Source organism: Acanthaster planci, linkage group LG08, assembly GCF_054643075.1.
Source record: "Acanthaster planci isolate LZ-2023a linkage group LG08, COTS_SCS, whole genome shotgun sequence".
Lineage (NCBI taxonomy): Eukaryota > Metazoa > Echinodermata > Asteroidea > Valvatida > Acanthasteridae > Acanthaster > Acanthaster planci.
This window is the reverse complement of record NC_141784.1, coordinates 16,776,149-16,792,018: the sequence shown is the minus strand read 5'-3', so window position 1 is coordinate 16,792,018 and position 15,870 is coordinate 16,776,149. Positions and strand designations below refer to the sequence as shown.

At 38.2% G+C, this 15,870-nt stretch overlaps 1 protein-coding gene across 1 annotated transcript in view; it reads left to right on the top strand.

Annotated features, from left to right (window-relative positions):
* The window catches only part of LOC110986610 (ETS translocation variant 1-like), an 89,999-nt gene that overhangs the window by 5,889 nt on the left and 68,240 nt on the right, over positions 1-15,870 (top strand). Inside the window, exon 3 of the mRNA XM_022248611.2 lies at positions 3,548-3,683. Coding sequence (XP_022104303.2) covers positions 3,548-3,683 — 136 coding nt within the window. The remainder of the gene's footprint in view (positions 1-3,547; positions 3,684-15,870) is intronic.

The window sequence follows — 15,870 nt, the reverse complement described above, 5'->3', positions numbered from 1 at the left end:
ACTGTGCATGCGTGGTTAATTTTGCATGCCAAGGGCCTGATGTTTGGCATGTGAAAAGTCTGTGCAAAGCATTATGGGACCAGCTTAAGAGCTCCGATATCTGGTCTAAAATGTCGGGCCGTGCGAGTGCCCGCTTGAAGTGGGAAACCGTACCACATAAACCCTGGGCAAGCTTAACCTAGGTTTACTGAGATTCCAGGTTAACGAAAGTAACGGGAACGGAACTCAGGGTTAATGAGCCCCAGGGTAAGAAAAGCTTAACCTGGGGCAGCAGATCTCTGGGTTAAGCAGTTTGTAGTGGGAAAAGGGTATAATGGTACATGTATTTTGTTTCAGCAGTGTTTTAACAGTTTACTGACATGTACTGGTAGTTCGTTTTACTTGGGAATCACTTCATGTATACATGTAAGGACGTATAGAAGAGGTTTAAATTTCTGGAATTTATTTCTGTTTTCTTACATTTTTAATTGGCAGGGCAGGGATTTTCATTTGGCAATGCAGTCTTTGAATATTAATACCAGTTTTGGTTTTAGTGACTTTAACGGAGGGACAAGGATATTTCACAACTCCACAGTAAGCATTGTCTGTCTTTTATAAAGCCTCCTCTAGCATCACAAGTCACAGCCTTTTAATTATCTTTGGTTAAGCCGTAACACAGATTAATAAGTGGATTAGTATCACTGACATGCTTCTTCTAGATTGTCTGGGATTTAGTGGTTGAAAGGTATATTCAGATCGTAATTTAGAGCTGAGTCAATTTGAATAAATCACAATTCAAATATTCGACTTTCAATTCGATCGAGAACCAAATATTCGGTCGAACTGACAGCCAGATTGTTGAACAAACCAAATACAAAAGCAGTTGCATTAATGCACACAATTGTACATTATAATAACTATAATAGCTTCTCACGTCTAGGAATATCTCCAGCCACGATTTAGCAAGATTTAAGAGACGAACAATCCTCTTGAAAATTTTTATTTCTTTTTTTAATGAATATTCATTTTTAATGAATAATTTACCGTTGAATCGTAAGATTTCTGTCACTTTTCATTTGAATCCATAGTGCAATTTTCCTAAGTTAAAACAAAAAAATTCTTCCTTTTCATGAAGTTTGCATGTAAATATTCAAATTTGGAAAATAATATTCAAATAATCGATAATCAATCAAATATTCAGATATTCGGCACAACCCTATTGTATTTCTTGTAAAGATGCCATAACAATGCTTGTTCACACTGCCAGGTTGACAGAAATGCTCATCACATCCCTGTTCTTGGCCAAACACATTTTGTATTTAGTAAATTTCCTCATGGGAATGGGTACATTTTGGAAGGGACTGAAGAAATATGCTTGTCTTAATTAAGCTGGATCTCATCGTCAGCATTCTTGTATTAATTATGTTCGACTGTAGACTGTTAATTTATTGTGCTTGATAGCAGCACTTTGTCAACTCTACTATAGTGTTCACAGAATCACCTGTAGAAGCCATCACTGTGATGGCACAACGCTTGTCGACAGGTTGTATGCGTGCTACATGCCTCTTTAACCAACAGAGTGCCGTTATTTGCCAAATTCATGCGCATGTCAAGTTGCAGAATGTACTTATGAGTGTGATGCCCCACCCAGTTATGGCATCTAATAAGCCTTTTGCAAATTAAATATGAATAAAATCTGGTACTCTGCATTCTTTAGATTCATGTGAACATAACCATTTAAATTCTCCATACTGAAGACACTGTTGCTATACCTCATGATTCGGGGCATGCTTTTACTTAATTACATAAGAGATGCCTTGCAACAATACACAGTTTTCAATGGATAAGAAGGGCACAGAGGAACCAGTCCATTCCAGAGATGCTGGTCACTTGCACCGAATCACGAGGTATAGCAACACTGTCTTTAGTCTGGGGAATTCAAATGTGTATACATGTACATGTATGTGCAATCAGATAACTCAGTGTACCGGCTTTTATTCTAATTCAACTTGCGAAAGGCTTATTGGATTAGTCTATAAAAATCTGAAATTTATACCTTGAAAAGTTTCTTTGGCATGATAGAAAAGCAGGCCTGAAGTACCTGTACATGTATCTCGCATGGGGAAATAAGTGAGAGTACTTTTGCCAGATCAGACTTTGCTGTCCATGCCGTTTGAGTGGATTTACACAAATTTGTCAAAGGAGCCTGCCTTAAATTGAGCAATTTTCTACCTGACAGTGAATGCCAAAGATAAGGGTTCAAAACAATAAAGGTTTCACTGATAAACAGAAAGCCAGCAATGAAATTGTATGGAAGCAATAGATGCCACAGTCACAACTAATAGACCAATGCTACCTTGTAAGAAAAATAATCCAATGTGCTACATGTAATTCTCAGGATTGGTTCCGTTTACATTTCTTATTGGAATTCAATCACCGCCACTCAAAAAAATTCTTTCTCACACACTAGAGTAAAATCTCAGAAGAGTTCTGGAATTTCAGTCCTTTGTAAGGCAGAGTCATCTCAGATTTGGAAGAAACATCTCCTCATCTGTCAAAGTGTGTGAGAGCCACCGTCAGCTACAGCCACGGATGAACCTCTTCAATAGTTCAGCTTGTGGTTGAATTAATTTCACAGGCTTGAGATGGAAACTGGAAATCTTGGCCTAATCTGTGGGCCTCCAGGCAGCATGTACGATTAAACCATAGCTTTTAGTTATTGATGAATTCTCGGTAGCATTTTAAATTCGTTTCTGTACATACAATACATGTAGCTGTTGCTGGATAATCTCGCACAGGATTACACATGCCAGTAAGTAGTTAGGCTGCGTACAAGCAAACCAAGTGGTTTTATCCTCTTGATTTTGCAAAATAGAGGAGGTGACAGTTTTTTATTATTACTGTTATTTCTTTCACCAGAAGGAGGTGGTCAGAGATAAAGGCCACAGTAGGCAGGGCTGAGAAATTCCTAATTTTTTTTTACTCGGCCCTTTGACCAGTTTTTCCTGCAGGGTTAGTGTCCTCAGTCAAATGCTTTTATTTGTCAATGAAACTGTCAGGCTGAATTGTATTTTGCCATTTTCAAGTAACCCATCAATGCCAGTAGAATCACTACATGTAGTGACTTCGAAGGTGACCAAGCACCTTACAACATGTACATGATGTTAAAACCCCGCCTTCCTGTGCCTTGCAATTTTTACTTTGCAGAAGTAGTGACCTTACATGAAAACAGCTTGTTAAAGACGTCAGCTGTTTATGCTTTAGGTTTTTACCATTATTTGTGTTTGTGATACATCCTCTTTTGGCTTTTAATTAACTGCATGTAGAGTCTGCTTTGAAGGAAATTTGAATTGTTTCAACTTGTATTTTAGTACTTTATACTTAAAATTTCCAGTTTACTTGAAATAATATTTTGCACTTTTAACCAACCTAACAAACTTTTCAAACGCTCAAGGGGTCAGTTTTATGCCTCAAATATTTGAACAAAGATGATGTTTGAAAAACTTGTCTTTTTTTGTTTTTAATAAGTATACATTATGTTCAATGTCCTCTTGTTCTTTGCTGTTAGACTGTTCCCGATGTAGATGAATCTTCATCCAGTGGTTACTGTGATGATTATAGTTGTGGATATCGTACAGAACGCCACGACAAACAGACCAGTAACTGTTGCTTGGACAAAGACTGCTTGGAGAAAGACTCTGAGGGTAAGTACATGTACAGTACAAAAAGACAGGAAGTCACCCAAAGCACACGGATGTTGGCAACAAATGCCTGCCAGAAGGCAAAAGATGGTGGGAGTTTTAATCCAGTGCAATCCGGTTTGGTCTGGATGGAACAGGCACTGGCCACTTCACAGATCAAGCTGATTGATCAGATCCTTCATTACTTAATCTAGTTGAGAATGATGTCATCATTCTGACATCATTCACTTAACGCAGTTGGGTTTTTAATGCACTCTGGTTCCAAACCCATTCATCTATTAGAATGGCACTGCGCTTTTACTTCAGTAACCCGATGATCCTCTCCTCTTAAACATTAGTTTAAGACCAGCCAAGCACATAGGATACGTTCAGACATGGGAAAAGTTGATTTGAATTGAATTGAATTGAATTGAGTTTAGATAAGAGCTTAATTAATCCAAAATATAACAAGGAAGTTATGCCGGCGCCACCTGGCGTACATGTACCAAACCAAAAGTGGCTCAAGTTGACCCACTGCAGTTATGCAACATTTGCGCACCTCCAAACCTAGTGGCCAGCCCCCAACCACTGCAGAGTAAGGAGTGAGGAATGATCAGTAACCCCAAGATGCCCATATGAGTGGGAAATGACGTAGTAAAAAACATCTACCTCCCTACTCAGAGTTATTTTGGGGGCGTGGCTACAAATGTCCTTCCACTGCAGCATAATGAAAAGTACTTAAAGAGGGGACCTGAGGGGTGTATTAGTTAGCATCAAATAGTCGTACAGGTTCAGCATGATGGGGAACTGCCTGGAAACAAAATCATCACAGGGAGAAAAAAATCACTACAGGGAGAAAAAAATCACCACATTGAGTAATGGCGTTATTTTGTGGGCGTGGCTGCTCAGAGTCAAAAGAAGTCAGTAAATTGTAGATTTCCAACAATGTTATTCTAGAATTGTACTTTCATTTTCCCTAAGACAACCTCATCCATTTTATGGTATATTCCTTGTGCAATTTGTCCATAAGAATCTCCATATGGACTTTGTGCGCACGTGGTCGTTCTAAATGCCGCATCACACGCAGACCCTCGACCAATAGGAATGAATTATACTGTCTCGTATCCTGGTGCCGGGGCATTTTTTTATGCAGCGGGCACTATCACATCTCAGCGGGCATTATCAAATGTTAATACGTGGTCATGTTGCGCATTGTTGAATAGGGAAACTGTCTGAGGACTGGTATTTATGAATATTTGTTCCAGTGCTAAGGCAATAATTAATTTCCAATTTCATGGCAAAACATCTGCTAGATCTTAGAGAAAACTAAAATTAGAGTGCTTGATAAGAGCAAAATTTACATGTTAATTAATCTAACCATTAAACAAGAGGAAGCACAACAAATGTTTGGATTAGAAAGGTCCCACATGCTTATCTCCTGGGTTATCTAAACATCAGGTGTGTAAAAAAACTTGGCTTGAAAAAGTTGAGAGTCTGAGCAGGTCAATGAGCATTTGAAAATGGTTCCTTGTACTGTACTTTGGATTACATTTCACTGCACGTCATGTCAACACAATCTCTAGTATCACATTTTTTCCACCTGAAATATCTCAGTCTACGTGTTGTAACTTATTTGTCATAAGTGTAGTATATGTTTGTATTTATTTCAATTAGTTTGGAGAGCCCCTTTAACAGAATTTATATCTTTTGGGCAATCCTTCGGGGGCTGATTGGAATATTCTTTGTAATTATTATCTTCTCGTCTTATTGTGTTTGTATTTGTTTATTGTAACTTGTTCTGCCCGAGAAATGACATAAATGAAATGAAAGTAATACCTGACTTCATAATTTGGAAACTTGCGGCAAACAGGTACAAGTACAGTTTACAATTGTCTTGCTTTTTGTAACCAAATTTCTGAGAGGAAGCAAGTTTGATAAAGAACCCTCTGGCAAGCTGAAAAAGTGGTTTAACTGATTAACCTTGACCATGCTGAATCCAAGAGAATTCAACCATTTGTCACTGTCGCTGGTATTAGGTTGGGCATGAGTACAGTAGTTGGCACAGGTTATAGTTTGTTGGATTGACCAGGTAAATGTACATTAACTAATAATTGTTTGTTCATGAGTACAGTAGTTGGCACAGGTTACAGTTTGTTGGATTGACCAGGTAAATGTACAATTAACTAATAACTGTTTGTTCATGAGTACAGTAGTTGGCCGGGGTTACATTTTGTTGGAATCAGCAGGCTAGAGAAAAACAAGGCACTGATGAATTGTGTTGGATTGAACAGGCAGTGTTTTTTACTAGTTACTGTTAGGATGGAATTGAAAGGATAGGGGCATCTGTCTAATATGGTACAGTAGGGGAAGGGAGAGGTGAGCTGGACATTAACTGACACTATAGGGTGCTGTTCAAACACCAGGTATACTAGCTGTGTTTTAAGCCTCCCCATGCTGTCATTTACAGGTATGTTGCCAAAGAGCAAAATTAGCGGCACAAGTATGACAGTGACTTTCACCCTTTTCATTACTTTTGTTTGGTTTTGCTTTGACGGGGGGGGGGGATTGAGGTTGGGGGATAGAAGAGTTTTTGGGGGAGGGGGCAGCAAGTGGCAAATAAACAATGCTCTACATGAGGACTTTTTGAAAATTACTTGGATAATGGAATCTGTGCCAGAGAAAAAACATGTTTTAGCAACAAACAAAGTGGCTGAACTTTTAGTATTTTGAATGCTTTCACATGCAGAAGTACAGTAAAATCTTAATAACTTACATGTATTTTAATTTTTGTTTTCCTTTTGGATCAGCTTCACAAAAAATTCAAGATACTTGTAAGGGGATGAAGTGGTACAGGCATTTCAAGTTACATAAAAGTCTTGGTTTTTTTGGCAGGAATGAAGCATTTGTCTCTAGTTTCGACAACAAGACAGAGAAATAAGGGTATCTCTGGCATACATACAGAACAGAAGGAATGAATAGGGCACCCTCAACTGGTAAAAAAAGTTATGTACATGTAACTAGAGATGTACATGTACCTTGAATTATTTAAGTGCATGTTAAAAAATTGCTAGACACTTTACTGAGCTTGTACAGAGGGGCGTATGTACATGTACATGTATGTATGGGTACATGTACTTGTAACTGGGCCACGCAAAAAAATATTAAAACCATAATCTCCGAAATTAAAAAATGTCTCTCACAAATAATCGGGTTCCGAGGTCGGCAGTCGCAAACATTATTTGATCTGTCTTAAAATCAACTGCAAAAAAAAAAACAACAACAAGTAAATGAAAATGGATGTGCATTGCACAACACAAGTTAAAAAAAAAGCCCAAAAGCACCCCAAACCATCATTTTACAACTGGACCGATCACATTGTCTTCAAGTATGTTTCTGAAAAATGCAGTCCAACATACTTATCATTGCAATTCTCCGGCATCCTTCAAAATCTCACGATGATGTTAGAGAAACATTTTGCTGCATCGTGGGCTATTTGACCTTTGACATCAACCCAGGTAGTGCTCCGTCATTTTCATTCGATATTCATGAGCCCCTCCATGGAATGGCGATGCTCCTGGATTTTTCTCTTCGTGTCAACATGTCTCCAAAAAAATCTGTCAAACTGAATGACGTTCGCAAAAAAATGACGTCCGAGACATAAACGACGATTCATGATGAAAATGTAATACTCAGAGTTGTTAATTTTGATTTAATTTTCCGCAGGGATATCTCCAAAATAAGCGGCAAAGTGAACATTGTGCATGGAATTTTCAAGCACTAAATGTGACAGTGTTTTCGGCATTGTCGAACGTCATGCATTTTCCATTAAAATTCTCAAACATCAAAATTCTGTCAACAAGACGTTTGCAACGAACATATTGTACTCATGATACATTTTTGATTCAGCAAAACTTAAAGATTATTTTTGGTGGTTTAAAGTTATAAGACCTGGTAGATATGTTGGTATAGTGAGAGTGATTATAGACAGTAAGAGAATGAAGAGATCCAAACTTATCTCATCATTTTTCATCAATTTTGTGCCCTTTTTTTTCATGGCTTGTATTGTTTTTAAGTCATTTTTTTAAAAGTGCTTTAAAATGCATTAGTTGAAAAATATACTGGATTCTTCTTGTTGAAAGTTCAAGTTTTGAAATCAAGTCCTCTGGCGCAAACACTTTAGCATGAAATTTAAATGCATTCAACTCCATTTGATTTGCACTGATAGCCAACCAAAAGTCCACCAAATGTACTCATTATTCCTAATTATCCCCATATAATCATTTTGATAAATCTGAAGGTGCTAATTTGTATTCTACATGATCAAAGTCACTCTTTTAGAAGTTTTGAAATAAGATATGCAGAGTTGCATTTTGGTCCATTTTATAAAGAACATGCCACATGCTCACAAATGTTAAAATCTATAAAACTTCCCAGGGAGATGCCACTGTGACGTCACTTCGTACATCATAAGGAGTTGAGGTTTCGCCTACCCTGTGAAATTGATAATGATCAGAACTTGTGCACTGTGTGAAGCAAAAATCGTAACTTTGAATGATGTCACAAAGTACCCACACATCTACTTGGTAAAAAAAGAATTTTGAAAGTACCTTGTTTTAATTCCAAAGATATATTGAAAAGAATGTTAAAATATGAGAAATAAAAAATGATGACGTCATCACCCCACCTTAATTTTCAGCAAAAAAATCATGGTTTCCCCATATACGGTACAAAGTGCCATTCCAATTGGACCTACCGTTCATGAGATTAAGCGGCTTAAAATTCACACATAAATAATGACGTGACGTCATTTTCGCAAAAGACAATGCTATATTTTTATTTATTAGACAAATCTGAGATCCAATAAAAGCAAAAAGTTTTTCAGTGATTTTTTATGTTTCTCCTACATTTATCAGAAAATATAATAAATATTGAGTTCATTTCTTGGAATACATTTCTGTATGTTTTCGCTCTTATTTCCAATACATTTACAGTTTACCCACTGATGATGAAAAGCAAATAAACCACTACAACTACTCCGGCACTTGCTTATCTCAAACTCTTCCTGTTCGCAGTCCTGTATATTCATGACTAAATCGAGTGCTCACTTGTTTCACCACTACACCACACAAACTTTCGCTTGCAGTTCAAAGGTTTAGTGACGGTGTTTATAATACAGCCTCGCAAGGCATACCCACAGCGTGAGTAAGCACTGTGCATTATTGTGATGGGCACAAAGTCTACTATGGGATTTGGGATAGAAGACCAAGCAGAAAAATAAAGTCTCTTCGGCAGTATTTTGGAGTAAGCCCAAAAAATTATCCTACCCTTGTAAAGTTTCACTGAACAAAATTTGGGAGAAAAAAAATCAGAAATTATTGGCGGGGGAGGGGACGCACGGCTGATCATTGGGTTTACTTAAAACTTCTGTTGCTCAGCTACTGTTAAAAAAAGGATAACCCTGAAAATGACTAGTGACGAGACTCCAGTCCATCGATGTAATCAACTAATCGTAGCTACTGGTACTTGGAAGTTGGATATGGTCTTTTTTTGTGTGTGTGCGTTCTCTTTGGCTGTAGTCTTCTGTTTGATTAACTTTTTGTTCAATTTGTGGAGCCTGTCCCTCTTATCATTGGAACCTGCCCAGTGAGTGATTATTATCATGACTGAGTGTTCTATGAAGAGTTGTTTAAAAAAAAATGGGTTATCTGATGGACACTGTACCGTTTACGCACACGATTTTGCAGCAGGGAGGGGTGGATAACATCATGACGTCAGTGGGAATTTGTTTTTGACTTTGTTTTTCTCTGTTTTGTTTCCTTTATGGTTCAAGATGTCCTCTAAAATGGTTTTTTTAAAACAATAAATGAGGCCGTTACAAGCACATGCACAGTACCTTTGCCATAATTCTGTCAAGATGTTGTTGGGATTATTATTAAAGAAACTTTTGCCCAAGGGTAGGATTCGTATCACCCTGTTCTCTTTTTCTAATTCCAGAGGTCAAAGCAATTAGCTTTCCTTTGTAATTTACATGTACTTGTCAGTTTTAATGGACATTATGCTCGATGATGCAGATAACTGCTCAACATGTGTTACAGTGCATACATGGGGAACCTTTTTTGCCCTTTTAATTATCTTGTTGATTATGCTGGTATCGCTTGTGGAAAACACACACCTGTGTACTGGATTAATTTCCAAAATTTGTTTAAATTAACCAAATATCATATTTGATTTGGCTGAGGAAGGCACCGTTGCGCACTGGACAAAAGGGCACAATTTGGCTGCTGAAAAATACCAAAATTTCCATATAAAGAAACTTTCTACATGTGTGGCTGTAAGGTACATGCTAATTACACAGGTAAACTAATCCAACTTCAACTTTTAGTATTGGACAGAATGTGTCCCAGTAGTCTCACTGTCAATGATTAGACACACTTTTGAGGTTTTTCCCAAAGATGACCTTGTACATGTATGTATTGCCAATGTTGACTTTTTGGCCTCAAAGTGAAAGCATCCCTGTGGTGGAAAACCACCAAACCACATCATGCAGGTGTAGTGGATTGGCACAGTGGAACAATGTGTTGGCTAAGTCTCTTGGTTGACTCTGAATGTCACATTATGATCTGTATGCAGGCCCATAACTGTGTGCCACATGTACATGTACTTTGCAAAACACTGAAAGGTTAAAAGCATGAGAGGTTGTTAATGTACCTGGTACATGAATTAATTCTGTTGTTGCATTGTACAGTGCAGCACCTGATTACCACTTGCACTTGGATCATTCATCAGTATGGTGTGCTGAACACAGTCCCTCTATGTTGAATGTCAGTTTGTACATCTCTTACACCTGCACCCTACATGTCGACACAATTTCTCCATGTAATCTACAATTCATGGGCAAAATCAGATTCTGTTGGTAAGCATGTTTCAAATCTTTTGTACTTGCATATATTTGCTTATTCCTTTCTAAGGTATTTTCTTTAGATGAAGTCAAATATTTATTTTTCATTCTGATTGCTTTTTTTGTCAAAAGACCCGTCTTTGATCAGGTCTTGAGGGACTTGAACAGATACTGTAGAAGGCTTGTAACATCCTGTCAATGTACATTAATATCTCGATATCAAATGACTTGTCTGGTTGCATGCACTTATACTTAACAGCAGTGCACAGGGCATGATAACCTTTGCTTGGAGGTTGAGACCAGACTTACTACTTTTGTGCAATAATGTAATGTTATACATTGTATTTGTAGTGCTTTTTTTACAAAACGGATTGTCATTTGAATACCCCTTCAAAGCCCTGTCAAAAATACATGTACAGTACCTCTCCAAACAGTACATGTACATGAGTACTTTTGTACCATACACATGTATGTAACAGGTGTCTTGATGTGCTGCTGCATCCTCATGAAATCACACAGGATGATGTAGCCTACTGTAGCTCTTCACTGTGTATTGGCCTGTGTAGGGTGTATTCAGCTGTGTAGGGTCCATAATGACACTTAAGATTGCAGGATTTGACTGCAGTCTGTGTGCAGTGTCACCAGTGACTAGGCTCGGACGTTATTTCGGTATTACCAAATAAAGGCGTTTTATTTTTCATTACCAAACAATGTCAACTGATGATCCATAAATACCAAAATACGGGCAACTTCAGTATAGAATTTCAGTATAGAATTTCAGTACTGCAGTATTCTTGCTAATGTTTCCAGAATGTTTCCAGAATCCTTTTAAAATTAAGGAAAACTACACATTGGTTTTGGTGAAGCTTGTAGTGTCTGACTGGAAGTCCCAAACAGTGTTTTACAGGGATGTACCAGTATTTGGTCAGAGTCATAAACCAGGGAATTTTTCTTTCCTTTTCCATTTTATAGTCTTCTGTGTCAGAGTACTGCATTATTCTTGCCTCAAAAGCTCTCAAATTTTAATTTTTTTTCTTTTTCCCTCTCAAGAACAATATTTATTCAAAAAGTATTGGACAATTTGTGATGGTGTCCTTGTTACATGGGTAACTTTTACCACCTGTCATGACCTGTAGAGTACATGTATGTCATTTACTCTGTAAATGTAACACACACCTCTGTATTCATCCTTGCAAGATGTGTAATTTGGAATCCACATGCAGGGAAATAGCTGTTTATTTTTACGGAACTCACGTAACAATGGACACGGACACAAATTGTGCCTCAACCTCATGGAATGACCCAGCTAGGCTGGCTGGCGCTGGCCGCCACCACTCAACATTACCAGCCAGCACTGGGGATGAAAATGAAGCTTGCCGGCCAGCACAAATTACAATGTATACTACAGTATTGCAATTTTTTAGTGTTGAGAGAGAAAATAGGCCGTTTTTATTTTTTCAAAATTGTCAAAAACAGCTGGCACTAAATAATTCCCAGCTACATGTACATGTACAGCCCTGGTTGGCCCGTGCATGTAGGCCTGTGTGTTGGCATTCCCAGTCATACCAGCTTATACTACTTTTTGATGACATAATACCCACTTCAAAGGATACCATGGTACTAGTGAATATTGTGTTATTTTTATCAGTAATATTGCGATATTAAAAAATGCTCTGCCCTCCAAGCCTACCGGTGAGCCTGGCCCATATTTGCAGTCAGGAAGGGTAAGGCAAATCCTCCCCTCCCCCAAAAAATGGCACCTGGAGGACCAACAAGTGGAATTGTGGATTGGATTGCTTGAGGGGACATTGAAGCAAAGGTTAAGTGACCTCAGTTGGAGCTACATGTACATGTATGTCCACCGCTCAGTGTGGACTCCTGATGCCAGGGTAAATCTTGAGCAGGCACTCGTCCCTTGTGTCAACCCTTTTCTGTGATAAATCTGATGAATTTTCAGTCAGAGGAGCCTCTGAGGCTGGGTTTTAATAGTATGTCTTTTGCTTCATTGCTTTCTTCCATCAAGTCCTGTGTGTACACATTTTAAGAAAAATATCCATGTTGGCACGATACAAAAAGAAAGACTAGCAAAACATCAGTAGATGCAGCAAGTTGAGCCTGGACAAGTCATTCAGAGGTTGTCTATTGCAAAATGTAGATGAACAGCCCAGGAAATCATCATCCAAAATCCAACTCAACACAGGACACGTACCCGGCATGTACCCGTACACATGTGAAACAAGCCAGTGTGTGTTTTTTTTTGGGGGGGGGTGAATAAGATTAAGTCAGTCATAAAATAAAGCCCTGTTTGGATACAGTTTGTTGTTTCATTACTATGTAGATTCAAATTGCACGTAAATGTATTGAATCCACAAGCTAGTCATGAATACATGTAAGTAATGTAGATACCCTTTTGCTGTGTCATTGTCATAGACGCTCTTTCAATTGCAAATTTTTGAACCCCAAAAATTGCAAAGTTTAAAACTGGAGGGTTTCCAGCAGACTGTGAAGTCTTTTGAAAAATAAAACCTGTCATCTTTAAATATTTATTATAGGTGTATGACCTTGTTCAGTGATGAATGGGTTGTGTTGGCTGGCCCTCTGCAGTAAAGTTAGACTTTACAAAGCCCTTCACTCCGTCTGTGTTTATTATTTCAAGACACACGGTCCTGTCTACTGCTCCTGACCGGAAATCATAAAACACAGCAAAGGAAAACATCCAGAGCCAGTGCTGTGGTTTTGTTCTCTTATAAATTTGCAGTTGCATGGTGTCATAGATGTATGCATATGTATTGTTTAAACTTGCTTTGGGACAGATCGTGGGCGGACCTGAATGGTTCAGAGCATGAACTACGTGTATTTTTCTGTTCCACGTTCGATGTGTTGTGGATGTCATTTTGAAATTAAGGAACTGGCTGTTTTAGTCACAATTTGTGGATTTTATTCTTTTTAAATAATTTCATTCAAAGCCTGATAATGTAGCTTGCCACAGTTTTTTTTGGGGCCTTTGTACCGCTACATGCGTATCATTAAAGTGCACAGATCGCTGTGATTACAGGTTATCTGAAACAGTGATTTGTGTTTGTTGTCCCAACTTTGTGTCTCTCTCAACTGAAACCTGACAGGAACATGAAATTCTGAGAGGTACATGGTACATGTACATGTATGTCATTTTCTGCTGCTGGTGAGTCTGTGACCTCTAAGCTCTCTTATTACAATGGTGTACATGTACATGGATTCTGTTGGTTCAAAAGGCCTTGGTTGATTGCTAGAACTGAGTTACATATTTAGCACAGAGGAATGAGATGTGTCACTTTTTTTCACTGACTTGAAATGAGCATGCACACGATGAACATGTACCCCTCAATTGCGTGAAAACCAAACTATTGAGGTTTCCTATTCCTCCGTGCCTTTGCGACTTTATAGGAGATGGAGATTCAAGGTATGTAATGTTCACTCAGTTTGTGAATGTATTATGTATGTGAGCACCGTGTGGTATGTCGTTAACATTGTTACATGTGCTTCGTTACTGTACTGGCAAGTCTACAATTTACCTCTGAGCTTTAATGTATTTTTAACTGCATTATGAAAAGGTTGCTGGGCTGGCTGGGCATGGGTATGTCCGTACTTTGAAAGTTCAAGCCCAAATCTACTTCATTTTCAGGGTTTACTTCTGGATTTTAAAAAGTGATAGCGTGTCTCTCTGTATGTAATGCATTATGCATACTTATGAATCTATCTTTACCATGTTCTAAGACACTGGGATCCCCAGTGGTCTATGTGATTAATAACATGACTTTGTTCACTGCAGCAGCAGAATAAGATGACTGTGTAAATCCCAACATGTACAAGTATGAGATTAATGCCGAATCTGTCCCTAATCAGGACACGGTTCCAAAGGTTAAGATGAAAAATAAATTGGCATGTCCCAGGGGCAGAAAACATGTACATGTACATCTACATGTATGTTGTGTACATTTAGATGCAGCTTCAGTGAAAATACACTACATGTACATGTACTTTGAATTTCCTTGGAGAGTTGGTCTGAAATGCCCAAAATATATACATGTACATGTACATACATGTATGTACTAGTATGTAATGCCAAGGTGGAGTGGTTAACGCCATGATCGATGTCATGAGTCCTTTCCAACATCTTTTTTTTAACATTGGGATTACCGGGTTATAGTCAGACCGACCTTGTTGTTGCCATTTACATGTATGCATTATTGTAATTGTAAAATCCAGTGCAAATGTGTTCCTTATACATTGAATTCATGACACCATTATTTTCCTGTACATGCAGCAGTGTACACGAGATGTGGTGAATGACCTTTCATTTGTGTGGTGTTTCCCTCCCCGCAAAGAATTAGTTTCTTTGAGTTCAGTTGTCTCTCTCACTTTGATCTTTTTTTTTTTTTCGATGCGCTCTTTAAAATTGACTCAATAAATGTTCATCCCAGAAGGGTTTGTGGCTCGTTGCCATGGAGAAATAAACTAAAATTTGGTGATGGTGATCTCCAGATGGCCCAGCATACTCTGAAAGCCTGAAACTGGCCGATTCTTATTCTTTTTGGGGGGGATTCAGTACATTTCCTTTGAGATTTTTGGCTTTGATTTGGCAACAAACTGCACAAGAGGACTATTACTGAAGACCACAGAGAATCAAATGTAGCCATGTGCCAGGCTTATATCAATGGCACTTCTACATCCTTGAAAATCCTCCATGTGGTTAGAAGTTTTATGTTGAAGGAAAAGCCAGCATTAAAACCTGAGAAGATGCATCCATGTAAGGAAGCACATAGGGCAAGTTAATGCAATTTCAAGAAGGATGCAGATGGAACTTGGGATTGTTTGGATGAATAATACTCTGATGTGCATGTACATAAATCACGGCGTGTGTAACAGCTGATTCAATCTTCATCATCTGATCGGTAGGTCGTCAATCACATCATTGAATTATTTGATCTGTCAAACAGTGACTGGTTGATAGAATGTTACATGTAAGGCATGGTCATTATATTACTGGTAGTGGTGCACCGTTCTTTCTAACAAAGAATTTATTCAGGCATTGTATAAAACAACTCATGGACTGTTTACATTCGTACAATGGAAAAAGTTTCCTGGTTTCAGGATTTTTCAGACAATCTGTTTTTAAGTGTTAAAAATCCTGACTTTATTGTTAAGGTGTTTTATATAATAGTTGGTGTAGAATACAAGAAATGGGTACTTTAAGGGGTACAATGTACCTACAGACAGACGTACATGTACAATGGTATACCACAGACCCTATGCTGCTGTTGGGCCGTCAAAACC